The sequence below is a fragment of the Leucopleurus acutus genome (assembly GCF_964270905.1).
Source record: "Leucopleurus acutus genome assembly, chromosome: 19".
Lineage (NCBI taxonomy): Eukaryota > Metazoa > Chordata > Mammalia > Artiodactyla > Delphinidae > Leucopleurus > Leucopleurus acutus.
The window spans coordinates 50,728,237-50,755,820 of record NC_139161.1 but is presented as its reverse complement, the minus strand read 5'-3'; the positions used below and the strand labels follow the sequence as shown (position 1 = coordinate 50,755,820).

Below are 27,584 nucleotides of genomic sequence, written 5' to 3'. Positions count from 1 at the left end.
CTTGGCATCTTCTAGGGCATAGCATTCTCTGGGGAAAGATTATTTGCTTTTGATAATTAAATAGCTAAGAAGGACTTTTGGTGTCTTTTCCCTCCTCAAAATATGAAAACAGGAAGAGACTGTGGAGACCCTCTAATCCCCTCTGACAAATATGGAAAATGAGGGCTAGAGAGGGGCGAGTGGCAAAGCCAGGCTGTCCCCAGGTCCCTAAGAAGGAAAAAATGACCGTAGGAAATAAATAAGATAAAAGAACATAAACACTAGATGAGGTGATGGATGAGCCAAAGCTGCCTGTGTTCTCACCTCCGCCCACCGCAGGGCCAGAGGAGAAATGCCGTAAGCTCAGCTCAGAGACGCACCTTAGGCTCAAGTGTTTACGGCCCCAAAGCACCTCCCTCCTGAAACAGAAGTTAATCTCTTGTGTTTTCTGTTATAAAAGTCCATATGCAGATAGAAGTTAAAATAGATCCCAGGTCAACAGCTCTGTGACATCTGGTGGTCCCCTTTCCAGATGATCCCCCTCACTCTTGGGAACTCAGCGGGGTTTGTTGTACCTGCTTCACATCATGTAGAAAAGCAGTAACAGCAACCAAGCTCCACGGCTCACGATCCACGGCGTGTTTACCGTGGGCAGGCACAGCTCTGGGTACTTTCCTTTCATTTGCTCTAAACCTCATGACCCCAACCCTGTAAGTATTATTATTATCACCCCCACTTGGCAGATAGGGAAACTGAGGCTCAGAAGTTAACTAAGTCACCCAAAGTTGCCCAGCAAGAACTGAAAGCATCATTTTGAAGTCTCCAAGGTCGCTGCATGTCTGCGTGGTTCAGTTTGAGGAGTTTAGACAAAGATGCTTTCAAGCTCCCAGAGGCCGGGCATAATCCGCCCGATACGACCGCGGCCTCTCTGGGTGCCAGCCTGAGAGTCCACGGCGAGGCCAGCTGTGGCCCAGCTCCCGCCCCGGGCGGCTCAGTTCCTGGAGGCCCTCAGCTTCCTCCTGAAGAAGTCGGGGGCAGCCTCGTACAGCCACTCGGCGTCCACCACGCACAGGTCGCGCATGTAGCACTTGTTGGTGAAGAGCAGCTCCGTGTATACGACGCAGGCCGGCTTGCAGTGGAAGAGGACGGACGAGGGGTGGATGGCCACGGGCTGGTGGGTGTCCGTGGTGGCATAGGACCCATCGGGCTGCAGCTCGGCGGTGCTCATGAAGAGGCTGTGCGCCAGGCAGCGGCGGATGCTCTCTGTGTCCCCTCGCGACGACAGGATCGGCATGGACATCTGGTTCGGGAGGAAGCGAGACATGGAGAAGACCCCAGACGTGAGTACTGTGCCGCCACCCGTGGTGGATGGAGCCACGTGCCCCCAGCACAGTCCAGGGTGCAGGGCCCACGGTGGAGGCTGACACCCGGGCGGCTGCCTGCAACACCTGAGATCAGTGCTGCTGGAGGAGCACCACGTCTACTGTCAACAGAAAATGAGGGAACTCACGCAGCCAAGAGATGGTGTGGCAGGAGAGCTGTTCAAGTACAAGAAGGGTTCGAAAATGGTATAATGCAGAACACAGCACGCTACTATGAGAAGAAGTCACTCTAGTGCTAACAATGGGCCGCTGGCATCAGGCACAGGCCTGGGTAAGGGTGACAACTGTCCCCTAGGGACGTGCGGATGGTCCGCGACGCGGGCTGTCTCAAAAGACGCCTTACACACGAAGACAGTCACCACAGAGTTGCTCACAGCAGCAAAAAGTAGACACTCTCTCAGTGCTCAACACAGGAGAACGCGAACACAGACAAGCCCACCTTTGAGGTAAAATGTGGCGCGTCATAGCCATTGAATATATAAACATTATGTCCTCTTAAGAGGGAATATAAGCTCGTAGGAAGCTTGTTGGTTGATGATTTGGCAATGTCTATGAAAATCTAAACTCCCCATCTAAAAGTTCATTCTATGTGTACCAGAGCACAGACATTTATGTAGGAAGATGATGATTACAGCACAACCTAAATCATCACCATTAGGGGCTTGGCTAAATAAACTGTAGTGAATACAGTGAAATGCTAATGAAGTCACTAAAAAGAACGAGATAGACATATGCAGGCACTGCAAGACAGCCTAGACACAAAGTATTCAAGAAGTACTCCAAGTGGAAAAAAGCAAATTGCAAAACAAAGTGTTATACATTTTGTTTTAAAAAGAAAATTTTATCATGGTGTATGATCCTTTTAATGTGTTGTTGGATTCTGTTTGTTAGTATTTTGTTCAGGATTTTTGCATCTATGTTCATCAGGGATATTGGATTATAATTTTCTTTTTTTGTGATATCTTTTTCTGGTTTTGGTATCAGGGTGATGGTGGCTTCGTAGAATGAATTTGGGAGTGTTTCTCCCTCTGCAATTTTTTGGAAGAGTTTGAGAAGGATTGGTGTTAGTTCTTCTCTAAATGTTCGATAGAATTCACCTGTGAAGCCATCTGGTCCTGAACTTTTGTTTGTTGGAAGAGTTTTAATTACAGTTTCAATTGGCATATAGTAATCCTTTGCATTTCTGTGGTGTCAGTTGTGATTTCTCCTTATTCATTTCTAATTTTATTGATTTGTGTCCTCTCCCTTTTTTTCTTGATGAATCTGGCTAAGGGTTTATCAATTTTGTTTATCTACTCAAAGAACCAGCTTTTAGTTTTATTGATCATTGCTACTGTTTTCTTCATTTTTTTTCTTTGCGGTACGCGGGCCTCTCACTGTTGTGGCCTCTCCCGTGGCGGAGCACAGGCTCCGGACGCGCAGGCTCAGCGGCCACGGCTCACGGGCCCAGCCGCTCCGCGGCATGTGGGATCTTCCCGGACCGGGGCACGAACCCATGTCCCCTGCATCGGCAGGCGGACTCTCAACCACTGCGCCACCAGGGAAGCCCTGTTTTCTTCATTCTTATTTCATTTATTTCCCCTCTCATTGTAATGATTTCTTTCCTTCTACTGACTTTGGGTTTTCTTTGTTCTCCTTTCTCTAGTTGTTTTAAGTGTAGGGTTAGATTGCTTATTTGAGATTTTTCTTGTTTCTTGAGGTGAGATTGAATTGCTATAAACTTCCCTCTTAGAAGTGCTTTTGCTTCATCCCATAGGATTCTTCACTGTATGCAAATCAATCAATGTGATACACCACGTTAACAAATTAAGGAATAAAAACCATATGATCATCTCAATAGACACAGAAAAAGCTTTTGACAAAATTCAACACCTGCTTATGACAAAAACTCTCCAGAAAATGGGCATAGAGGGAACCTACCTCAACATAATAAAGGCTATATATAGGACAAACCCACAACAAGCATCATACTCAATGGTGAAAAACTGAAAGCATTTCCACTAAGATCAGCAACAAGACAAGGATGTCCACTCTTATTCAACATAGTTTTGGAAGCCCTAGCCACGGCAATCAGGGAAGAAAAAGAAATAAAAGGAATACAAATTGGAAAAGAAGAAGTAAAACTGTCACTGTTTGCAGATGACATGATACTATACATAGAAAATCCTAAAGATGCTACCAGAAAACTACAACTAATCAATGAATTTGGTAAGGTTGCAAGATGCAAAATTAATGCACAGAAATCTCTGGCATTCCTACACACTAACAACAAAAAATCAGAGAGAGAAATTAAGGAAACAATCCCATTTACCATCGCAACAAAAAGAATAAAATACCCAGGAATAAACCTGCCTAAGGAGGGGAAAGACTTGTACTCAGAAATCTATAAAACACTGATGAAAGAAATCAAAGAAGACATAAACAGATGGAGAAATATACCATGTTCTTGGATTGGAGGAACAAATATCGTGAAAATGACTATACTACCCAAAGCAATCTACATATTCAATGCAATCCCTAACGAACTACCAATGGCATTCTTCACAGAATTAGAACAAAAAATTTTACAATTCGTATGGAAACACAAAAGACCCTGAATAGCCAAAGCAATCTTGAGAAAGAAAAATGGAGCTGGAGGAATCAGGCTCCCTGACTTCAAACTATATCACAAAGCTACAGTAATTAAGACAGTATGGTACTGGCACAGAAACAGAAATATATATCAATGGAACAGGATAGAAAGCCCAGAGATAAAATCACGCACATATGGTCACCTAATTTAAGACAAAGGAGACAAGAACATAAAATGGAGAAAAGATAGCCTCTTCAATAGGTGGTGCTGGGAAAACTGGACAGCTACATGTAAAAGAATGAAATTAGAACACTCCCTAACACCATACACAAAAATAAACTCCAAGTGGAAAAGACCTAAATATAATATCAGACACTATAAAACTCTTAGAGGAAAAGATAGGAAAAACACTCTTTGACATAAATCACAGCAAGATCTTTCTTGATGTACCTCCTAGAGTAACGGAAATAAAAACAAAAATAAACAAATGGGACTTAATTAAACATAAAAGCTTTTGCACAGCAAAGGAAACCATAAACAAGACAAAAAGACAACCCTCAGAATGGGAGAAAATATTTTCAAATGAAACAACAAAGGATTAATCTCCAAAATATACAAACAGCTCATGGAGCTCAATATCAAAAAACCAAACAATCCAATTAAAAATGGGCAGAAGGACTTCCCTGGTGGCTCAGTGGTAAAGAATCCACCTGCCAATGCAAGGGATATGGGTTCGAGCCCTGGTCCGGGAAGATCCCACATGCAGTGGAGCAACTAAGCCCTTGCACCACAACTACTGAGCCTGAGCTCTAGAGCCTGCATTCCACAACTACTGAGCCCACGTGCTTAGAGCCTGTGCTCTGCAACAAAGACAAGCCACCGCAGTGAGAAGCCTGCGCACCGCAACGAAGAGTAGCCCCCGCTCGCAGCAACTAGAGAAAGCCCGCACGCAGCAACGAAGACTCAATGCAGCCAAAAATAAATAAATAGATAAATTAAAAAAAAAGAAGGGCAGAAGACCTAAATGGACATTTCACCAAGGAAGACATACAGATGGCCAAGAGACACATGAAAAGATGCTCAACATCACTAATTATCAGAGAAATGCAAATCAAAACTACAATGAGGTATCACCTCACACCGGTTAGAATGGCCATTATCAAAAAATCTAGAAACAATAAATGCTGGAAAGGGTGTGGTGAAAAGGGAACCCTTCTGCACTGTTGGTGGGAATGTAAATTGATGCAACCACTATGGAAAACAGTACGGAGTTTCCTTAAAAAACTAAAAATAGAACTACCATATGACCCAGCAATCCCACTACTGGGCATATACCCTGAGAAAACCATAATTCAAAAAGAGACATGTACCACAATGTTCATTGCAGCACTATTTACAATAGCCAGGACACAGAACCAACCTAAGTGTCCATCGACAGATGAATGGATAAGAAGATGTGGTATGATATACACAATGGAATATTACTCAGCTATAAAAGAAATGAAATTGAGTTATTTGTAGTGAGATGGATGGACCTAGAGTCTGTCATACAGAGTGAAGTAAGTCAGAAAGAGAAAAACAAATACCGTATGCTAACATATATATATGGAATCTAAAAAAAATGGTACTGATGAACCTAGCTGCAGGGCAGGAATAAAGATGTAGACCTAGAGAATGGACTTGAGGACACGGGGTGGGAGGGGAAGCTGGGGTGATTTAGAGTAGCATCGACATATTTACACTACCAGATGTAAAACAGACAGCTAGTGGGAAGCAGCAGAATAGCACAGGGAGATCACCTTGGTGCTTTGCAATGACCTAGAGGGGTGGGATAGAGAGGATGGGAGGAAGGCTCAAGAGGGAGAGGATATGGGGCTATATGTATGCATATGGCTGATCCACTTTGGTGTACAACAGAAACTAACACAGTATTGTGAAGCAATTATACGCCAATAAAAATCTATTAAAATAAAGAAAAAAGAGAAAATTTTATATATGTATCCACGTATATGTGTATACCCACACATATATAAAAACATACATACACAGGAAAAAATTCTAGAAGGATCTACACCAGACTATTATTTACCTTTGGAGGGGCAGGATTAAGGAGACTTTTACACTTTCTGCATTATATATCACTATTTTCTGCACTGTATCAATCTGTAACAATTATGCACAGTTTTTGTAATCTGAATAAAAATAACAAAGATATTTCCACTAAAAAAACAAACCTTAAGAAGAATTCTAATAACATTGGAAAACACTTTTAAAGTTTATAAAAGCTGAATATAAATTATACATACAATGTAACTAATGATGTAAAAAATTCATTTAAAAACAGGGCTATGGGCTTCCCCGGTGGCTCAGTGGTTGAGAGTCCGCCTGCCGATGCAGGGGACACGGGTTCATGCCCCGGTCCGGAAAGATCCCACATGCCACAGAGTGGCTAGGCCTGTGAGCCATGGCCGCTGAGCCTGCGTGTCCGGAGCCTGTGCTCCACAACGGGAGAGGCCACAGCAGTGAGAGGCCCGCGTACCGCCAAAAAAAAATAAATAAAAAAAATAAAATAAAATAAAAACAGGGCTATGAAAAAACAGACCGAACTGGGGAGAGGTGGAGCTGTGGGTAAGTTTTACTTTCTTCCTTATTTAAAAATTTTCCTACAATGAGAGGGTTTTTTTGCAATCACTTGCAATAAGCAACCTGAAATTTTTCACCTAGAAAAAAGTGACAGCTTAGCCCCCCAGTGAACACCAGGAGGAAGAATACCTTTAGGCAGATATCCCTCAGCTGTGATCTGACTTCAGCTACCAGCATCATATTCTTGCTGTGGACAAAATTCTCTTTGCACCAATCCTGAATAGGAGAAAAAAGAGATATCACAGTCCTCTCATTTCTATAAAGAAAATAACATAGCACAATTTTTATTTTTAATTAAAAAAAAATTTTGGGCCGCACCACACGGCATGTGGGATCTTAGCTCCCCAACCAGGAATCAAACCCGTGCCCCCTGCAGTGGAAGCACAGAGTCTTAACCGCTGGACCGCCAGGGAAGTCCCAGCATAATTTTTAGAACACTGTTCTAATTCAGACGGAAAACTTCAGTTGCCAAAAATAAATACAGGAAAATATCTTTATAGCAAAAAGCATGAACCATAAAGGAAAACAGTAAAAATTTAAACTAAAGTAGAACCAAAAAATTCCATAGGTAAGTCACGATGAAAAAAGCTAATGACTGGGATATCTGCATCACTACACCCAGTAAAGAATGATTACCTCCAGAATACATTAATAAATAAATAAATAAATAAATAAACTCCTACAAATCAGTGAGAAAATGACCAATACTCCAGTAGAAAAACGACAAAGGACATGGATGGACCACTCACAGAAGATTAACTACAAATGACAATAAACTTAAGCAAAGGTTCTCGGTCTCTTGAGGAATCAAGGCAGTGCAGTTTCAAATAACTGAGATAGTACTTCATATCCCTCAACGTGGCAAAAATGAAAAGTCATTTCAACTAAGAGCTGGAGAGGCTGGTGGAAATCGAAACTCCTCTACACTACTCCGGGGAGGATAAAGAGGTGCTGACAGCTCTGTGGACGCACATGCCAGCTGGGAAAGCTTGATGCAGCTGCCCGAAGACCGGCGGGTCCACTCCTGGGTGTCGACCCCAGAGCAACTCTCCCCCTTGTGCACAAGAGACCAGGACGGGATGGGCACTGCAGGTGAGGAGACGGAAACAAGTTGCAAAAAGGTAGCATGAAGAAGCATTTACAGCATACAACGCCTGCGCATACAAAGTGAAAGCACTTTGCTGCCCACCAGGACCCAGACAGACGTGACTGGGGTTACAGAAGGAGGAAGGACTGCAAAAGGGGCAGCTCAGGGCTCTTGTTGTGTCCAGATCATTTTATTTCCTTAAAAATAAATTGAGGCAAATACAGCAAAATGTTTATAACTACCAAAACTGGGTGGTGGCTATTTTTTTTTGCATTAAAGCACAGATAAAGCATGCATGCTATATATAGCACAATTACTGATATATATATATATATATATATATATATATATATATATATATATATATATATATATTTTGGTGGGCCGCGCCACCCGGCTTGCGGGACCTCAGTTCCCTGACCAAGGATTGAACCTGGGCCATGGCAGTGAGCCCGGAATCCTAACCACTGGGCCACCAGGGAACTCCCTACAATGACTGATTTTATTCTATTTTATTTTACTGATAAGTGAAAGAAAATACTGCCATTTTCCATCTTGGTCCAGGGAACTGAAATACAAGCAAAATCTGCTATGAAGAAAGTTAGGGGCAGGTGGGGAAACAAATCATTTTGTAGCTAAGAAACTGGGTCAACAAATACTTAACAAACTGGCCAACGTTAGGTATGAGTTAAACATAAGCAGAGGGAAAGACGGGAATCATGCCTTCCCTGGTAACCTCCCTGCGCGCAGACATTTCTGAAATGACATCTGCCATTCACAGGCCCAAAAGGAGGCATCGTTTGAGAAGGGGAAAGAGACAAGGCCTACCTTGTTTCCGCCTGTGTTCTTGAAGGCCCGGTAGATGTTAAGCAGGGTGATGTGATCGCCCTCGCTGGATATGAACTTCTTCCGCACAGCCTGCACTTCATCCCGCCGGGAGGGGGGGTTGTAGAGAATGCTGTCCACTGACAGCAGGGAGATGATGGTCAGTATCTCCTCCGTGCAGTGGAATTTGGGGGACAGGAGGATGGTCTGCAAATCACAATTAAAAACTGTGTAAGCCTAGTTTTCTCCTGGCTTCTGAATAAAGTATTTCCATATATTGCTTTTGCAGCTTCCCTTGTAAAGCCTTAAGGGGCAGGTGTTTCTAAAACCATGACTACGTATGTTTTTCTACTTTCTGTAAAACAGAGGGCTGCCTTCCCCGCATGATTCCATGTGGGTAGGGCTCATGATTTAATATGGCTTGAATCCCGCACTGAGCGTAAGTCAGAGTTAGGCGTTAATAAGTAGGCGTTAATAATTATTTAAGAGAAAAAGTGAAGATTAATCTAGAAGCACTGGGTTAAGGAGTCTCCTTTGGGATGGCTGACCCGTAACACACAGAAAGGGGACTGAGGAGAGGATATCATTTACTTTGGCAAATTTGGGTTCTAACGGGAAAGCCGCCATCTTTCTTCCGATTGGAGTCAGGGTGAGCTGGCCGTCCTTGTTTTCAAGGGCACCCAACAGCTCCAGCTGGGCGATGGCTGCCTGAACGTGATCTAAAGAAAGACATAAAAAGGAGTCGAACATTCAGAACAGGACGAAGCTGGAGCTAGTTCATTACTTCAGGGCACTTCTGAGAAGCCTACGTCAAACCACAGCAAAGACCACAGCCACACTGTCCCCATGAGGTGCTTTTCAAAGCTGTTAAGCACAACATTGTCTTCAGCTCAACTCTCTTTAAATAGTGGCCTGCAATTTGGCAATATGTGTGTAAATCTGAAACCCAGCAAAGTTACACTTATGAATTTCACCCCCAGATACACTCGGACATCGTATAGGGACCTGCATCTCCAGACGCACACACACAGCAATGGAAATACCAGGTGCCTCAGAGGCCCCTGGTGAGAAGGACACTATTTACTATCTTATTCTTTTTAAATTTGAACCATGAAAATGCATTGCCTATTAAAGAATAAAGATGCAATTCTAAGAATGTAATAAATATCTACACAGAGGGAAAATGATCTGTAAAATACATTAAGTGAAAAAAGCAATGTACCACACACCTATGGACAACTTAATCTATGACAAAGGAGGCAAGGATATACAATGGAGAAGACAGTCTCTTCAATAAGTGTGCTGGGAAAACTGGACAGCTACATGTAAAAGAATGAAATTAGAACACTCCCTAACACCATACACAAAAATAAACTCAAAATGGATTAAAGACCTAAATGTAAGACCAGACATTATAAAACTCTTAGAGGAAAACATAGGAAGAACACTCTGACATAAATCACAGAAAGATCTTTTTTGACCCACCTCCTACAGTAATGGAAATAAAACCAAAAATAAACAAATGGGACACTTAAAAGCTTTTGTACAGCAAAGGAAACTATAAACAAGACGAAAAGACAACCCTCAGAATGGGAGCAACTATTTGCAAATGAAACAACGGACAAAGGATTAATCTCTAAAATATATAAACAGCTCAAGCAGCTCAATATTAAAAAAACAAACAACCTAATAAAAAAATGAGCAGAAGAACTAAATAGACATTTCTCCAAAGAAGACATACAGATGGCCAAGAGGCACATGAAAAGCTGCTCAAGATTGCTAATTATTAGAGAAATGCAAATCAAAACTACAATGAGGTATCACCTCACACCAGTTAGAATGGGCATCATCAGAAAATCTACAAACAACAAATGCTGGAGAGGGTGTGGAGAAAAGGGAACCCTCTTGTACTGTTGGTGGGAATGTAAATTGATACAGCCACTATGGAGAACAGAATGCAGGTTCCTTAAAAAACTAAAATTAGAACTACCATATGACCCAGCAATCCCACTACTGGGCATATACCCTGAGAAAACCATAATTCAAAAAGACACATGTACCCCAATGTTCATTGCAGTACTATTTACAATAGCCCAGGACATGGAAGCAACCTAAATGCCCACGCCAGATGAATGGATACAGAAGATGTGGTACATATATACAATGGAATATTACTCAGCCATAAAAACGAATGAAATTGGGTCATTTGCAGAGACGTGGATGGACCTAGAGACTGTCATACAGAGCGAAGTAAGTCAGAAAGAGAAAAACAAATATCGTATATTAACGCATATATGTGGAATGTAGAAAAATGGTACAGATGAACAGGTTTGCAGGGCAGAAATAGAGACACAGATGTAGAGAACAAACACATGGACACCAAGGGGGGAAAGTGGCAGGGGATAGTGGTGGTGGGACAAAAAAAAAAAGAAAAAGCAATGTGCCAATGTCTATCGGTAAATGCATTTAAATAAATGCATTTTGGTTTATTCATAGACTAGAACAGTATTTAGTAATGAAAATGCATCAGACATAAACCTTATAAAACATGATGAACGAAAAGGGAAGGTCACTGGGAAATCGAGGCATAAACATGCCAACCGAAACAATGCACGTGCATGGAATAAAATATTCAAGAAAAGCGAGGGATTCACGGACAAAACCTGAGAGGTGGTTAACTTGAGGTGGGGAGTGTGGCAGCCTCTGGAGGCTTTGCAGCCCTGGTAACGGATGCACAGGTGTGGCTTCGATATTTCCACCTGACAGGAATGTGCCTCGTTTGTATGTAGAGATTTAGCAAGAGAAAGAAAAAAAAGTGTAGAACAGTGCACAATGTGTGTTGCTATTTGTGTTTTAAAAAGAGACTATATGGAATTCCCTGGCGGTCCAGTGGTTAGGACTACATGCTCTCACTGCGGAGGGCCGGGGTTCGATCCCCAGTCAGGGAAATAAGATTCCGCAAGCTGTACAGCCAAAAAAAAAAAAAAAAAAAAAGCAAAGTTGATCTCAGTCTTGAAGGCTGGTGCCTTTGCTCTTGGCCTGTTTCTGGAAGAAGTGTTGGAAAGCTGCGTGAATGGCCCATAAGTGCTGTTGCACCTGGGGCTGGAGACGCCCAATCACAACCCTTTCTGCAGGCACCCCGGTCTGGGAGGAGGATGGAATATACGTGCCCAAGGACTGATGAAATAAAATTCATATGATAAATAAATAAAAGACTATATGTACTTGCAAAGATTTTCTCTAGAAGACACTGGGAAATGTTCACAGTGGTTGCTGTAGAGGAGGGAAACTGAGATCACAGAGGGACCCTGTATACCCATCGACTGTTTACTTTTTTAACCAGTTGCGCTTCTTTACTTAAAAAAAAGGAGAGAGAGGAAAAAAAAGAAAATGGTATATGTTGAAGAGATGCCAAGTACTAAGCTGCCATCATTAAAACTCCCCATTATTTTTTTTTCCAACATGGAGAGATTATCAGTGAAGGGCAGGGGCCCATCAAATTCCAGTCAAAAGCAAAGAAACTTAATCTTTTCAGTGCTTTTGCTGGCAAAAGTACGATTTCGTTAGGTTTGCAGTATCCTGTGGACCCCCGCGACCACCTTCACTGGTTCCTGTGGTCTCGGAACCCGCCCGTGATGCCTACATGAAGCCGCCGATTCTGCACCGCGATGGTGCTGACGGCACCGCATGTTTCCTTTCATGATTTGAGTTTCTTCTCTGAGCGTTAAGGTTGTTATCCACCAAATTATACTAAACAAAAGGAGACCGCTGGAAGACCTGGTTGGTTTTTTTTGGAGTCCACTGGTTGTTTTTGTCCATTTTGTACACCTTCCCAAAGACCCCACCTACCTGGAGATGGTTTGGACATGAAGTCAAAGGTGAGCACGTTTGGGACTTTCATTGCGAGGAGCTGCAGCATCACGCTCGCCAGGTTACACCTGCAAGTGTGAGAGACGCAGGTGGTTCACGCAGGTGTTCCTGACCCCCCAGCTGGCGAGGCAAGAGCCGCCCACCAAGGAGAGTCAGTTGGAGGATACGGGCCACAGGGACAGAAGCCTCGGGACAAAGGGCAGGTGTGGGAGCCCCTGGGGCCTGCCTTTGGATCTCTGGCACCGTCATCTTCTCAAACTTCTCAAACTCATCCTCCGTGTAGAGCCGGTAACAGATACCACTGTCCTCTCTGCCAGCCCGTCCTGTGCGTTGCCAGGCCTGAGTCTTTGACACCCGCTGCACAGCTAACACCTCCAGGCCACTGTCTGGTGGGAGAATGGCCCGTGTTAGTGCTTTGCTCGTCACATGAACAAACTCTGCAGCGTGGGCAATGAGAGGCACTACTCAGAGCGCTGGGGACCCTCTCTGTGACACACGGGGACCCTCTCTGTGACACACGAGTCCAGAAGAGCTCCAGCCTGTGTCAGAAAGCACGAAACCAGACCGGTCTGTGGTGAAGCAAGGCCTTTGCTGTGAACACCGTGTGAAACCTGTGACTAAAACATCAGAAGGACCTCGTGCTTGGGGCAGGGACCCAGGAGAGTAGATCTCAGAGGCCTTGGCTTCGATCACAGGTGACCACAACCCCGTTTGCCCAGGACTGAGGGGGTCTCCCAAGACTTGGGACTCTCGGTGCTAAAACTGAGACAGTTTCCAGCAAACCAGGATGGTTGGTCCCACATCAAACGATGACCCCAAAATGAAATGCCTCCAGTCCCCTGTGTGTTGCATCTTCCCTCCTGCTCTATTATAAAAGAGAGACAATGTAATGCTGTTACGCCTAGGAGTGAATGAGACCGATTTTCTTATAAAGGTGTATTTTGTGCCAGGCACTAGAGAACCAAGCCCTTTCACATACGTGGTCCCCAGAGACACACATGAATGACAGCACCCTTGAAGGCTTAGCAGTGCATTTCAATTAAACGTTCGGGAGCCATAATTTCAGCTGCCTCAAATCCTCTGTGGAGTAAAGCAAGGTAGAAAACAGACCTGAATAAAGATGACTTCAAGCAAGCTGCCCACCGCACACACTCAGGAAACAGCTAGTGCCTCGCCCCAGCCTGGGGGGGGGTCTGCTTCCTTCCTGGGAGACTGGAGGTCAAACCAGCCTAGCTCAGATGTCATTTCCGAGGAAGCCTCTGATGTGGTATCAGGCTGTCCCTGGCCTGAGAGCCATCATCCTCGCCTACCTTCTGACGGGGTTGCATGCCCTCTGCCCAGGTCCCTGACCATCTGTCCCCAGGTGTGCCACTTCTGGGCTCTTCTTTCCTGCCTCACGTGCCTTTCTGGCCCTGACTGCTGGACTGTGGTGCTGCCACCCGAATCTCAGGTAGTTACGGACATGAGACAATCATCTGGGGAAACTGGGACACAGGCTGCTCACTACACAGAGAAGAGACATCAGGAGCTACAAATTCTCACCGGGGTTATACTTCTTTGCTTTAACCATGCCCGTGTCAACTACATATTTTATTCCTGTAATGGTTATGGAGGTTTCAGCGATGTTGGTTGAAATGATCACTTTGCGACAGCCCTAAAAGGAGGAAGAAAACCAAAGAGCCATATGACACACACATGATTCAGAAGTTTTAAAACACATTCCTCACCGTGAATTGTCACAACTCACTCACGAGCAAGAAGAGATGACTTTTTTATTATGACAGTCATTACTATTGATGGCTGATCACTAAATTGGGCGGGGCGGGGCGGGGTAGGGTGTGGGGAATGCTTCAGTCTTAAAAGTTTATTTTGAGGCAATGAGATGTGGTGGGAGAGGCACAAGATTCAGAAGCAGGTAGATGTGGGCTGGAGTCCTGGCCCTGCCAGCCACCTCCTGTGCCCCTTGGGCAACCGTCACTTCACCCCTTGGGGCCTCGGAACTGGGAGGGTGACCCACCTTGCGGTTCGAGAGGATGAGAGACAGTATGTGTCAAGTGCTGGCACAGTGCCTGGCACAGCCTGGGCACCCAAGGAACGTACTGTGGACACAGGCTCTGTTACCGGTGGACCTTGGAAGAGTCACTCACTGAGCCCCTGGCTTCTGCCTTTGCCTCTCCCTTACCCCCAGACAGCTGACCATGGGAGGGCTGTGTCTGCAGCCCCGCATTACCCTCCTGCGTCTTTCCAGTTCATGTGTGTGGCCCCTGCACATCCCGTCCCACACACCTTATCTGGAGCCTGCTGACAGGGGCACAGGCCCCACTGGTGCATCCGTCTGGGTACCCAGGGATGGGGCTGGGCAGAAGAAGGGGTGCACTCACCTTCGGGGCCCCCTGGAAGACGCGCAGCTGCTGGGCGTAGGGCAGGGAGGCATAGAGAGGAAGGACCAGCATGGAGGGGCAGCCGTCGGGGAGGTGTTTGGCAATGTCCCGGCAGGTCTTGCTCATGGCTTCGATCTCCTCCTGCCCAGTGAGGAACACCAGGATGTCCTGAGAGGAGGGGGCTTCCTACAGAAAAGGCAGAGTGGGATTACTAGGCCTTGACAGGAGCACAGGTTGCACAGAACAATGGTCACGGATGAACTTTCCCAGTTATTTTTCTTAACTCTGGAGACATAAATGAGCCTAAACATTGGTGTCTCCCCTGGGAGAAAACCCACACCGAGAATGCACGGCTGCAACGTACTCGAGTTAGCCAGCTATGTTGAAAAACGAATTAAGGAGATTTTGAAGAAAGATGGCCAGATTGCTTTTGCAGCGAGAACAATGCCATGAAAAGCACAATCAGGCAAGCAAATAAAATCTGCATGAAGCTGCCTTCCTTTCATAATCATCTTGAAAGATGGAGCTGACAAAAGAGACAACTTGGGGAAATCCTGATCCACGGAAATGGCCGGAAGCACTCATGCTGGAAGAGGAGCCCTAATTGAATGAGGCCATCAAGTGTACTTTCATAAACCCCCAAAGCACGCTGAACGTGGACAAGGGATTGAGAGCCCAGGCTTAACTGGATCCTTCACCTCACAAAGAGAAGAACATGTAAGTGTTAACTGCACACCCAGTGATCCAATCTTTCTTTGACGTCTGTTCAGGTACATTAATTTGTAGAGTACTTGTTTGGCAAAATAACTGAAAAATGTTTAATAATTATCTATATGTTGTGCATGTGTATGTGTCTATATATATATATATGTCTATGCATGAATACATATATCTGTTATCTATGTATTTATATGTGTGCATGTAGTTTTTTAGCCCGGTATTAATAGGACAAATGTTCAGAGGTGCGCACACACAGAAAGGATAAAATCTTTTTTTTTTTTGGTGGTGTGGCTTGTAGGATCTTAGTTCCCTGACCAGGGATTGAACCCGGGCCCCAGTAGTAAAAAGCACCGAGTCCTAACCACTGGACTGCCAGGGAATTCCCAGGATAAAATCTACAACAGTCAAAGCTTCATCAAGGGGAGGACTCATCAAAGCTACCATGTAACCTGAGGGCACTGCAGGCACTATTCATGAAAAATCCTCATCTCAAGTTTGCTTTTAGCAGCTAAACAAGGCACCCTGACCTTCTCCAAATACTATCAAAATGACGGTGAAGGTGTAAGCCCAGGAAGACAGGGTTTCAACCCATTTTTGAAAGATGAAGAGACGGGGCGGGAAGTGAGTGACTTGGCCGGGCAGCGGGAGTCCTGACGGGGGAGCGTACAGACGGGGTGGTAGGAAAGTGGTGCGCCCACTTCCCTGGAGAAGCCACAAAGGCTCGGGCTCAGAGCGAGCCTCGGGGGCTTGTGCCGGCATGAGGACCCAAGTGTCAGCTGGAAGTCTGAGTACAGTGTGGTTGAACCCCCCAGTCCCCTCCTCCACCCAATGCGGCCAGGAGGCTGGGCAGACACGGGGTGCTGTTGTGGAATTCAACACAGGAGGGTGGCAGAGGGAAGAGCCAAGAGGACAGCTGTGCGGAGGCCTAGGAGAGCAACCTGTTTGGAGCAGAAAAGCAGCATAAATAAAGGACCCGGGAAAAAGTGGATTGTGTTTCAACACATAAAAAATATTCATGATTGGCATGTGATAGACGTTAGAACCCTTGGGGAAAAATTGGCTGTACGTACATAGAAAACTTGTACGACTGTGTGGAACAAGGAACAAGGCACTGCGATGGTGCACAACGTAGGGTCATAATATTGTAAAGACTGATATTTGATTTAAAAAGACATCCTGGGGCTTCCCTGGTGGCGCAGTGGTTAAGAATACGCCTGCCAATGCAGGGAACACGGGTTCAAGGCCTGGTCTGGGAAGATCCCACATGCCACGGAGCAACTAAGACCGCACCACAACTACTGAGCCTGCGCTCTGGAGCCCACGAGCCACAACTACTGAAGCCGGTGCGCCTAGAGCCCGCGCTCCGCAACAAGAGAAGCCACCGCAATAAGCCCGCGCACTGCAATGAAGAGTAGCCCCCGCTCGCCGCAACTAGAGAAAGCCCGCGTGCAACAACAAAGACCCAACGCAGCCAAAAATAAATTAATTAATTAAAAAAAAAAAGACATCCTGATATAATCTTTTTTTTTTTTTTTTTTGCGGTACGTGGGCCTCTCACTGCTGTGGCCTCTCCCGTTGCGGAGCACAGGCTCCGGACGCGCAGGCTCAGTGGCCATGGCTCACGGGCCCAGCCACTCCGCGGCACGTGGGGTCTTCCCGGACCGGGGCACGAACCCGCGTCCCCTGCATTGGCAGGCGGACTCTCAACCACTGCGCCACCAAGGAAGCCCCTGATATGATCATTTGAGAGGATGTTTCAGAAACAGGAAAGTAACATCCAAGGGAAACAGTTAAGAAATTGAAGGTGTACCTTCAAGAGCAGGATCTGGGCTGGGAAAGTGAAAGCAGCCCCTGGTTTTTTTATGAGCTTTTTAAAACTAAGTACTTGACTTTTCAAACTTTAAACTATACACCCATCACTGAGCTTAAAATAAAAATTAGCTTTCAAAAGTTGGCTTCTAGATTTTTTCAGAAACTTAATGGAAAGGTAAAAACAATCGATTTTATACAAATTAAACCAAAAAATGAGATTTAATCACTCGAATTTTTAAGTAAACGTTTAATAAAATGAAAAAAATATTTGAAATGTTTCTCTGTACAGTTTTTTGTTTTTTTAAAAAAGAAAACTCTAAATTGTAACCCATTATTGGTTAATACACCAACTTTTTTTTTTTTTCAATGAGACAGAAAATACCAGAGGACATCACATGTAGTAAAAGGAGACTGTGTTTCCTAAGACTCACTTCAGTTCTACACATTGTGTCCTGGGTTACAATATAAAATGTGTGTCTTATTGAGGGTTCCAATCAAAATATGCTTGCAAGCCACTGCTTTAACATATGGACGTTTTCTGGCTCAGCTGAGGAAAGATGCTGGTCAGGGTTGAATTATTTTTTTTAGAGAAAAAAAAAAAAGACACTGAGAAAAAGGATAAAAATGTGGACATGGCAAACGAACTCCATATTCAACTTCAGGACACAGCTCACAAAATGGTTTCGTTCGGCAGCTTTCCTGTTCAAGGCTGAATGCTCGAGGTCAAACAGGCCTTCCCAGGAATCTGCACCCCGGTGCCTACCTGGTGGATCTGGAAGACAGAGACCAGGGCCGCGTGCAGGTAATCGTGCTGGGGCTGCTTGGTGTAGAAAATCTGGATCGGGTGCTGCCGGCCCTCCAGGTAGAGGACGGGGGCTCCGCTGAAATACTGGGAGAACAGGTCCACGTCCATCGTGGCCGACATCACAATCACCTGTGTGCGAGACAGGGGCGGAGGATGGGGACAAGCTTGGACCAGCCTTTTTGTGCCCCTGCTGAGCCCTGAAGGCTGCCGAGGAGGCCTGCGCCCCCCCATGCCCACTGCCCTGGGTCCCTCAGCAGCACAGGCTGCACCTACTTTGAGAGGCAGCTTCCCCAGCTCCTTTCGCCTCTTCTGGGCAGCTTTCACCACCCCAAAGAGCACATCCGTGTGGATAGTCCGTTCATGGGCTTCATCCAAAATGACGCAGCTGTACTTCCGAAGCAGGGAGTCTGAAATGGCCTCGCGCAGAAGCATGCCATCCGTCAGGAACTTGATCTTGGTGTCCTCTGAGGTGACATCGTCGAAGCGCACCGTGTAGCCAACCTGTGTGGAGAGATCACTCATTCACTCAGCAAACGTGTGTTCAGCACCCAGTGTATCCAGCACAGTGCCAGGCACTGGTGCTATCGCAGCGAACAGGACCAACCCCGACCCTGCCCTGCTCCCAAGGCAATGGACACACGCCTTCAACTGCAATGATGATAAACACTACAAAGAATTTAAAACTAGCCTCCTCCTCCCAGCTACTTCATAGTTTCAAGTGAAGCTATGTACACATACGAAAAGATGTCCAAGACGTTTTTAAGTCAAATGGGTAGACACCCACACAAACACGAATAAATCTGGCTTATATACAGTTCTGGGACTCATTCTCAATACCCACCTATATACTAGAAAAATGCTCACAAGTTTTTAGAAAGAAATGTAGATAAAAGACTTAGCAGATGTTACCGAAGCCTTGAAAGTGCTCAGGAAGGGCTTCCCTGGTGGCGCAGTGGTTGAGAGTCCACCTGCCGATGCAGGGGACACGGGTTCGTGCCCCGGTCCGGGAAGATCCCACATGCCGCGGAGCGGCTGGACCCGTGAGCCATGGCCGTTGAGCCTGGGTGTCCGGAGCCTGTGCTCCGCAACGGGAGAGGCCACAACAGTGAGAGGCCCGCGTACCGCAGCAAAAAAAAAAAAAAAAAAAAAAAAAAGTGCTCAGGAGAAAACAGCTAATTTATCCAAGTTGCCAACAGATTTTGAAAGCAAAGCAAGTGAGACTGACAGACCCTCTGATCTCTTAGGAACTGGTAAAGAACTCTGAGAGAGGCTGAAACAATTGTGGCAAGAAAGAAGCTTGAGATGTATAAGTAGTCTTGTTCAGAAAAATAAAAGTCAGGGGGCTGGGAGTGGGGGTTAGGGGACCAAGAACTGTCAGTAAAGAAGGAAGTTAGGTACCAGCTTCCCGAGTTCGGTTCTCTTCTCGTCTGAGACTCTGGTAGCCAGAGAGATAGCAGCCACTCGACGAGGCTGGGTCACGGCAATGATGGCCTGGCGGCCAATCCCCCCTTCATACAGGTACTGAGGGATCTGCGTTGTCTTCCCAGAGCCGGTTTCCCCTAGGAAAGAAAAAAGTCTCATTTAAATGCAATTGACGTGCCCCAGAGCCCACGAGCCACAACTACTGAGCCTGCACGCCACAACTACTGACCCCCCCGCGCCTACAGCCCGTGCTCTGCAACAAGAGAAGCCACCGCAATGAGAAGCCCAAGCACCTCAAGGAAGACCCAATGCAGCCTAAAAAAAAAAAATGGTCCACATCAAAATTTAAAAAAAATGCAAACTGAAACGTACTTCACAAAACAGATCAAAGTCAGAAGGAAAAGATAAGAAAATACTCTAAGCTGATAAAGCCACGGGAAAATGTGTACCCACATGTACTGCCAGCAGAGTGTTAATTGGGATTGTTTCTTGGAGGGCCACATTATACTAGGAAAATCTTTAAAATGTTGTACCCTCTGACCCACAATTCCACTTGCAGGAACTGATTCTAAGGAAATAAAGATGTGTATAAAAATACAGCTTCAAAAGAGTTTTAGTCAACTTTGCTCATGACACCCCAAAATTAGAAACAACGTAAGTGGTCAGCAACAGTAACCAGTATAGTAAGAACATACAATGGAATACAAACGTTATATAAAAATGTCCTACTTTTCAAAGGGATAAACGAGATGTAAATGCACTGCCATGAAGAGAGACATCTGCTCCTACACTGCAGCCACAGCTAACTCCTCACTATTCCCCAGCCAGTCGCCTCCTTTCAAACCCTCTGCCTTTGCCCACACTATTATGAAATATCTGCCCCCACGCTGCCTGCGTGACAAACTGTACATGCGTTAGACCTCAAACTCTCCCCCCAGGGGCTGCGCCGCCTCCTCTGTGTTCCTTAGAGCCTTGTTCATCTCGTCCATCACTGATCACCCTACACTGTGTGAAAGCATTTAAACATTTCTGTCCCCCTCCAATATGAGAGGCCCCTGGGGGGCAGAGATGGCCTGTCCGTCTCTTCCATGTACTTGAGCATCTGCATACAGTAAGCACCCAACCTTATTTTCTACCCTCCTGTGTTCCCTTCCCAGTGCCCAGTCACAACAAAGAACTGTAAACCTGTGCATCCCTCCCCCCACAGCTACCAGTACCCCTCCCTGACCTCACAGAGTCCTACAGTCCCGTGGTTCTTCCATTTTCTCCCCTCTGACTGCTCATCCTTCCTGACCCAGACACAAATCACGGACGAAGAATTTGATTATTCTACACTCCTCCTGCTGAGTTCATCAGGCAAAACCCAAACCGGGATCAATGTCTCCCTGTCCATCTTTTTTGTTCCTACACCAAGAAACTGAGCGTTGCTATAGTAAACTAACCCAACTGTGCTGACACTGACCTGAGTCTGCCGTGGGGCTAAATGCACCTGAGCACCAGCACCACCGCTGATCCTTGTTCTTGTTTCTGCAGCCCTTCTTTTGTCCCCGTCCTCCCCAAGGACCCTATAACTCCCATCCTCATCAGAGCTCCCGTGCCTACTTCATAGTAAAGTGAAGTCCTCAAAGGTGATCTCCCGCCACTTCCCCCTGCAAGCTTTTCTGCAGTCACCCCCATTCTTACCTCCTTTCTCCAGCCCCCCAGCCTCTTGGATATCCATCCTCCTCTTGGATATCCAGGCCCGTTCTGCATCTAGCCCTTGTTGCCAAGGGCCCCCGTTCCCCATGCCCTCTGTCTCTGCTCTATTAGTGCCCGCTTTGCATCTTCAACCTCCTTCTCTACTGAGTTCTTCCCCTGAACCTATGAATATCTGCAAGTTCCTCTAGGTCCCCCTCCTTTTTGTCAAAACAGAACCTGCTCCCACTGCCTTCATGCCCTCACCTCCTACCTACTCCTCGGCCCAGTGACAAATCAGCTCCCAGAGCTCTGCCGAAACAGCGCTCAACTCGATCCCCAATTGATACCTCGCATCCAATCCAGTGGGCACTTTTTGGGTCCCTATTTTCATTGTTGCATCTGTTCACTCCCTTCCTCTTACAACTCTGTTCCTTAGGTTATCAGCTCTCCTGGATCTCCTTCACCTCTTTGGAGGCTCATGCTCTCGGTCCTTCAGGAGCTCCTCTTACTTAAACGTTGGGGATCAGAGCCCCTTGTAACTGGTCCCCGGCCCTCAACTCTGCTTCTTAATTCGTGCACCAGAAACTGCTACTTCCGTCAGACCGGACCGTCTCTCGCCTCAACTTTGTCTCTTATGCTGCAGGCTCTCTCCTCTGCGTCCAACGCCTCCCTCCCCGACTGGCTCAGATCCACTCTTCCAATCTCCCAAAGATCCCGCTGCGTCCCTCTACCCTTCCGCACAGAAGGCGAGTCTTTGCCGAAGGCGCGAGTCACTCGCACCGGCTGTGAGCACCTCCAGAACGGGCTTGTCTGACTTCTCCGAGGCCCCTCTCCTGGCCCCGAACAGAAAAGGTAGTCAGGTCTGTTGTAGAAACGAGTGAAAGACGGGGAGAAACACCTAAGAAAAGCTGTTCTCGCGGAGCTCGAACGGGGAGAGAGGAAGGACGCGCCGGCGCGGTCACTCACCGAGGAGGACGGCGCTGTCCAGGTTTCGGAGCTGGGCCAACAGCTGCCCCCGCGCCTGGAAGATGGGCAGACTCCGGCGCTGCAGCTCCACGGCCTCACGGTAGGGGCTGACCGAGGGCTGGGCCAGGGGTGGCTGCTGCCTCCGGCCACCTCCTCCTCCGCCGCCGCCGCCCGCGGTCAGCAGCATCACCATTCGCCGCCCGTGAGGGCAGGACCCGGCGCGCCTCAAAGGCCCCGCGCCCGGCCGGAATCTCTTGCCCGGCGGGAAGCCCGCCTCCTCGGGCATGTCGGGAGGGCAACAAGACTGGAGGCGCGAAAGCGGGCAGCTCCTGCCGCTCCCGGGAGCCGACAGCTAGCGCGCGCCGCCCCTTCCCGCCATGTGCTGGTGGCTCCCAGCTACGCCGCTGATATCACCGCCATCCGCAACCTTTAAAAAGGGGACTCCAACTCCCAGCATGCACTGGCAGCGTGAGCAGGATTTCCATTTCCCGAGGGCGGGGAGAGCAGGGTCCGAGGTACAACCGGAAAAAGGTCCGGAGCGACAACAGTGAAGGACTGGGTGTACGGTTCCGTGGGTCCTTAACTTTGGATAACAACCATGGTTTTCTTGTCCTGCTAACAGTATTTCGCGTAAACACGCGTTTCCCTTTCTCTGCCACAATAATACTCGCTCTTCAAGGAAAGTATTTCATTTTTTAAAATTAATGAGGTGCACACAAACATTGGTTATTTAATCCTCCAAATAACTGATGTTATATAGTAGATACTGATATCATCCCCAATTTACAGATGAAGAAACTGAGCCTCTGAGATGAGTCATTCAGATGTCACAAAATCTGAATGTTGAGAAGGATACTGGTGATCATCTTGTGTCACAGAAAAAGAAAGATTCTATGACAATCATACATTCTCCTCAGAAAGTTGCTATCCCAAAGGACATGGTCTGCTCCTGTAATACAAGCAGGGAAAGAGGGAGTCTGATGGAACTAAAATTGTCTTTTATCCTTCCTTTCCCGAAATATTCGTGCCAGACTCTCAAGTTCTTTTCGGGGCTCCCAGCCCCATCATACACACGCCAATCAATGAAAAGATTCAGAACTCCAGCAGGAAAGTAGGATATGATTAGTTCCTCCTTCCCCTCCTAAATTCAGAGCTCTTAGAGAATTTGCTAATTCGCCACAGAAAGACCAGCAAGCAGCTGTTTGCTCTGCATACAGGAAAAGTGATTTCCAGAGAATTCATCATAAGCTTCAACCCATGTGAAGGACATCAGGCATCTTCTGAAGTTCATTTCCATGAGACTTGCCCTATTTATGAACCTATTAAAAATCCTCCTTCCCCTTTCCTCCAGGTCAGAGGTAATTTTTCTCCAGTTGCTGGTAGTATAGAGACCAGGGTTTACTGAAAATGTGCATGTTGAACTAATAGCAGATATGTATTTAAGAATAACTGACAAAATTTTACTTCCTTCTAAGTATTAATTTAGAAAGTCAACCCAAAATTAAATGGAAACAACTGTCTTAGTCTTTTCAGGCTGCTCTGATACCACAGACTGAGTGGCTTATCAACAACAGAAAGTTATTGCTTACAGTTCTGGAGGTGCCAGCATGGTTACTTTCTGGCAAGGGCCCTCTTCCTGGTTCATAGCTGCTGCCTTCTTGCTGCGTCCTCACGTGATGGAAGGGGCTAGGAATCTCTCTGGAGCTATTTTATAAGGCATTAATCCCATTCATGAGGCTTCCACTTCATGACTTAAGCACCTCCCAAAGGCGTCACTTCCTAAATACCATCACATCAGGCATTGGGATTTCAGCATGAATTTTGCGGGGGACACAGACATTCAGACCATAGCAATATGTTAGCTCTCAAATTACGGATTCTGAGTATGTAAAAGACAGACCTCAGTCCTTCTTCCCAGTGTGCTTTCCAGAGTAACCTATTGGAGGGGACATATGCTCCAAATGATTACAAGAGTACCAGGTAGGTAATATAAATGAGTGAAATAATCTCTTGATAGAGCAAGTGCCCTGTCTCTAGAAACAGCCACTAGTTATCTCTCGGCAGCAGGTGCCACGCAGGCCTGGTATTGCCAGATCTTCCGGTTTTTTGCTTTTTCAAGAAGAGCCCCAAATGAAGATTTTCATGTGAAATCTGTCAATTTAAAACACTGGCTCAAAAAACAAAAACCCCCACAAAAACCATGGTGCAGGCAAAAGTAACCACATGCATAGGTAATTCATTCATAAATCTCTAGCCTAATGACCCAACTATTCCGCAGCTTCAAAGCTAAGTGGGACAAAGAGTTGAAAAATAAAATCCTGTATTGGCATTAAGCAGTGTTACACACATTGCCCCCTCCCCCAACCCCTCATATTAGTAGTCTGAAATCTGCTGTCCCTCCAAAAGGAGTCTCTGTGGTTAAGTGGCTTTCATATGCATATGGTCATAAGCTAATAGCTATTCAAGAAATATCTGGGTTCTTCTTCTAAAAGGTGAATTGTCAGACACATCTCATTCTTAACTGCTCTGCAAGGGCCCATGGATTTAACTATCTGTTCTTACCATGACCATACCAGCTGGTGGTCATCGTTGTTGGCTGGCTGGTCAGACCACCAAACCCCTGCCGTTGATCATGTTGTTTTGCTCCATCCCACTTTGAGACAGTCATAAGCTTCAGCAACTAGGTACAAGCTCGCATGCACATACATTAATCCCTCTATAATTAAAAATACCAGATAATAGTTTGCTGATCAATAAACAAAGTATTTATTCAGCACCCATGTGCCAAGCACTATGCTAGGCACTGTGGTGGATACAAAAATTTAAGACATGGTTCCTGCTCTTAAGGAGCTTTTACATTCTCATGAAGGAGACAAGACTCATTTACATGTACCAGCTAAGAACAATACAATAATTTGGTGTAAGAGTATGTTGTACAGACTCAAAGTGTCATAGGGATTCAAAGAACACAGGCAATGAAATAGGCCCTAGAGTCAAGGTATCTTGAGGAGCCAGGAATGGGGCAAGGCCTTGAAGAACTGAAGAGAATTAAGTTGAGGTCCCTGTTAGGTAGAAGTGGGAGTAACGTTCAGAGGAAGACAGAACGTATGCATTTGATATGGGGGCTTACTAAGAAGTTACTGTGCATTTCTGAGCAGAGAAGTGACTTGATTATACAAAGTTCAACAAATTTAATGCAAACGTGTAAAATATATAAGTAGCTTAGGGGACAGCCTACAGAACACTGAAAACAACGGCAGCATCATGACTCGCAACACAGAGTTACCTGTCAAAGGAAAACACGGCCACAATATAAAATGCAGGCTGTGAAGGACAGATGACAATTCTAGGAAGCCCTTTACCCAACAAGCCAATAACGCCAATATTTCCTAATTTCATAGGCCCCACAGACAGAGTGAGGGTTTCATTACCAAGAATCCAGGACTTGGGTGCTCTCTGCTTAGAGACTACACAAGAGGTATGAAAGATACTAGGACATACAACAGTGACACAGAGAAAGAACAAGTGGAAGAGAGAAACAAAGAGAAATCCATAGTGGAAAAAAACAGCAAAATGTATGAAGTGTATCTCCTATGGAGATGCAATTTGCATGTCCATTTTTTTTTTTTAATGAACATATACTGTATTTCTACAACAAAAAAGCTATGCCTTAGGTGTGCTTTTCAGCATTACTGGTGGAATTCAGGAATCTTTTAAATTCTATGTATGTCAGGTAAATTGGTCACAAGATTCCATGTATCAAATCTCGCTTTTCAGTTGACTTGCCTTAAGAAAAAGAAGTGTGTTCTGGAAGAACCAAGATTGAGAGGTAAACTGGGGAAGAAGTGAGGACTTTTCCTTACATCCAGGTGAGCCAAAGTATCCGGATGTGCAACACCGGGCCAGGGATGGTGGTAGTGGGACTGGCCACTCAAATTAAGAGGTCAGTGCTTGGAATGCCAACTGCATAGGACACAATGTAGTAGCACAGCATGGCATCCTGCCACTAGGAATTTTCATCTCATAAAATCGGAGAGACCAAAATCCCATAACTGACTGCGTTTAGGCCATAAACTCAAAATGTTTCCTGTTTTACCCAGTCATCAGTATGTTTAGACATTCCCTACTTAAATGAACACTCAGTGGACAGATTTTAGAATTAAAATTTCACCACAGATATTAGTTAACCTTAGTTAACCACAGTTAACTAAGGGAGAACAAATTTAACTAGAGAAACCTATTTCTAGCCCCAAAACAATGAAAACCAACCTTCTAATTAAAAGCTTTCTTGAACAAAGACAAGACAAAATTTAAGAATCCCATAAGGACTACACATTCTAAGATTGGCATTTAAAGATTTTTTTAAAGCCACTTAGGAAAAAAAGCAGTCCCATTAACCCACGTTCCATAAAATTGCAACAATCAAAGTTACTGACTAGCAGCATGTAAAGTACTTATATTAAATTCCATTACTTATGTATATTCCATTTAAAGATACTAAAATACTTTACACTTCGCAAATGATCTGCAAATTCCCATTTAAGATGTTTATCATGTTTAATCTAAACCTCATATTCATCCTTCTGAGGGACATCTCACACTCTAGAAAGCAACCACTTAGCCAAGCTGGAAATATCTGGGAAATGTTCCCGGGCCTACATGCCATTTATTAGAATGATTTGAATTAATCTCTTTCCTGGGCGTATTCATTCTATTTCTCCCGGTTCTCTGAATTACTTAGGCAGTGTGATAGTAAACCTGCTGAGCCCCCAGGAAGTGAACATCTTGGGTAAGTACTTATGGAACCACTGGCTTTAAGTGCCAACTTCTGTGGACCTGTCTGGTTTCTACCTGGTTGGGAAGGTAAACCAGGTACTTGTCTCTGAAAGCTTCTTGGCTTTTCATGAAGCAAAGGATAAATGTTCACCAGCCAAAGACCCAGGAGAAATGTATCCCTGCCTAACTGGTACCCGCTCATCTCAAGTTAGAGTCAACATTCTAACCTGTCTCCCAGGTGTAAAGAAGATCTTTCTGTTGTTTTCTAAAAATGTGGCCATGACCGGCCTTTCCCTGGATATTTCCGAGCAGAGAAATGCAGCGTAAATAAACGAGACGGTACGTTAGCTTCGCGCCTACCTGACTCTCTACAACAGAGCTCCTGCTGCTGCTTGATCCACCCTACCCTTCTTCTCCACCACGCTGCCTGACAACTTGAAGTTTTGTAAAACCCAAACGGAGAACAAACTATCTGGACAACAGAAACAAATCTTCCCACTGGAGCTGGCATTCTGGGTTAGTAAGTTGTGTACACAGCCATGGTGTCTCAGCCGTGTATTTCCAATCTTGAAATGAAATCCAGTCAAAAGCCGTGAAGACACAGGAAGAGCGGGCACGTAAACTGCTCTGAGCGCAGACCTATGCAGGAGAGCTAGAAGACATGGTG

The 27,584-nt window shown here is 45.6% G+C and overlaps 1 protein-coding gene across 1 annotated transcript; it reads right to left on the bottom strand.

The window, feature by feature from the left end:
- Nucleotides 1-237: 237 nt before the first annotated feature.
- Nucleotides 238-22,468, bottom strand: DHX33 (DEAH-box helicase 33). The gene is made up of 12 exons (XM_082860305.1): nucleotides 22,142-22,468; nucleotides 19,475-19,635; nucleotides 18,350-18,577; nucleotides 18,035-18,205; nucleotides 14,740-14,925; nucleotides 13,901-14,012; nucleotides 12,585-12,744; nucleotides 12,338-12,426; nucleotides 9,080-9,207; nucleotides 8,492-8,695; nucleotides 6,706-6,792; nucleotides 238-1,279 (listed from the first exon to the last, which is right to left on the bottom strand). Exons 1-12 carry the CDS (start codon nucleotides 22,425-22,427, stop codon nucleotides 971-973), a joined length of 2,121 nt encoding a protein of 706 aa, XP_082716431.1. The 5' UTR covers nucleotides 22,428-22,468; the 3' UTR covers nucleotides 238-970.
- Between the last annotated feature and the right edge of the window lie 5,116 nt (nucleotides 22,469-27,584).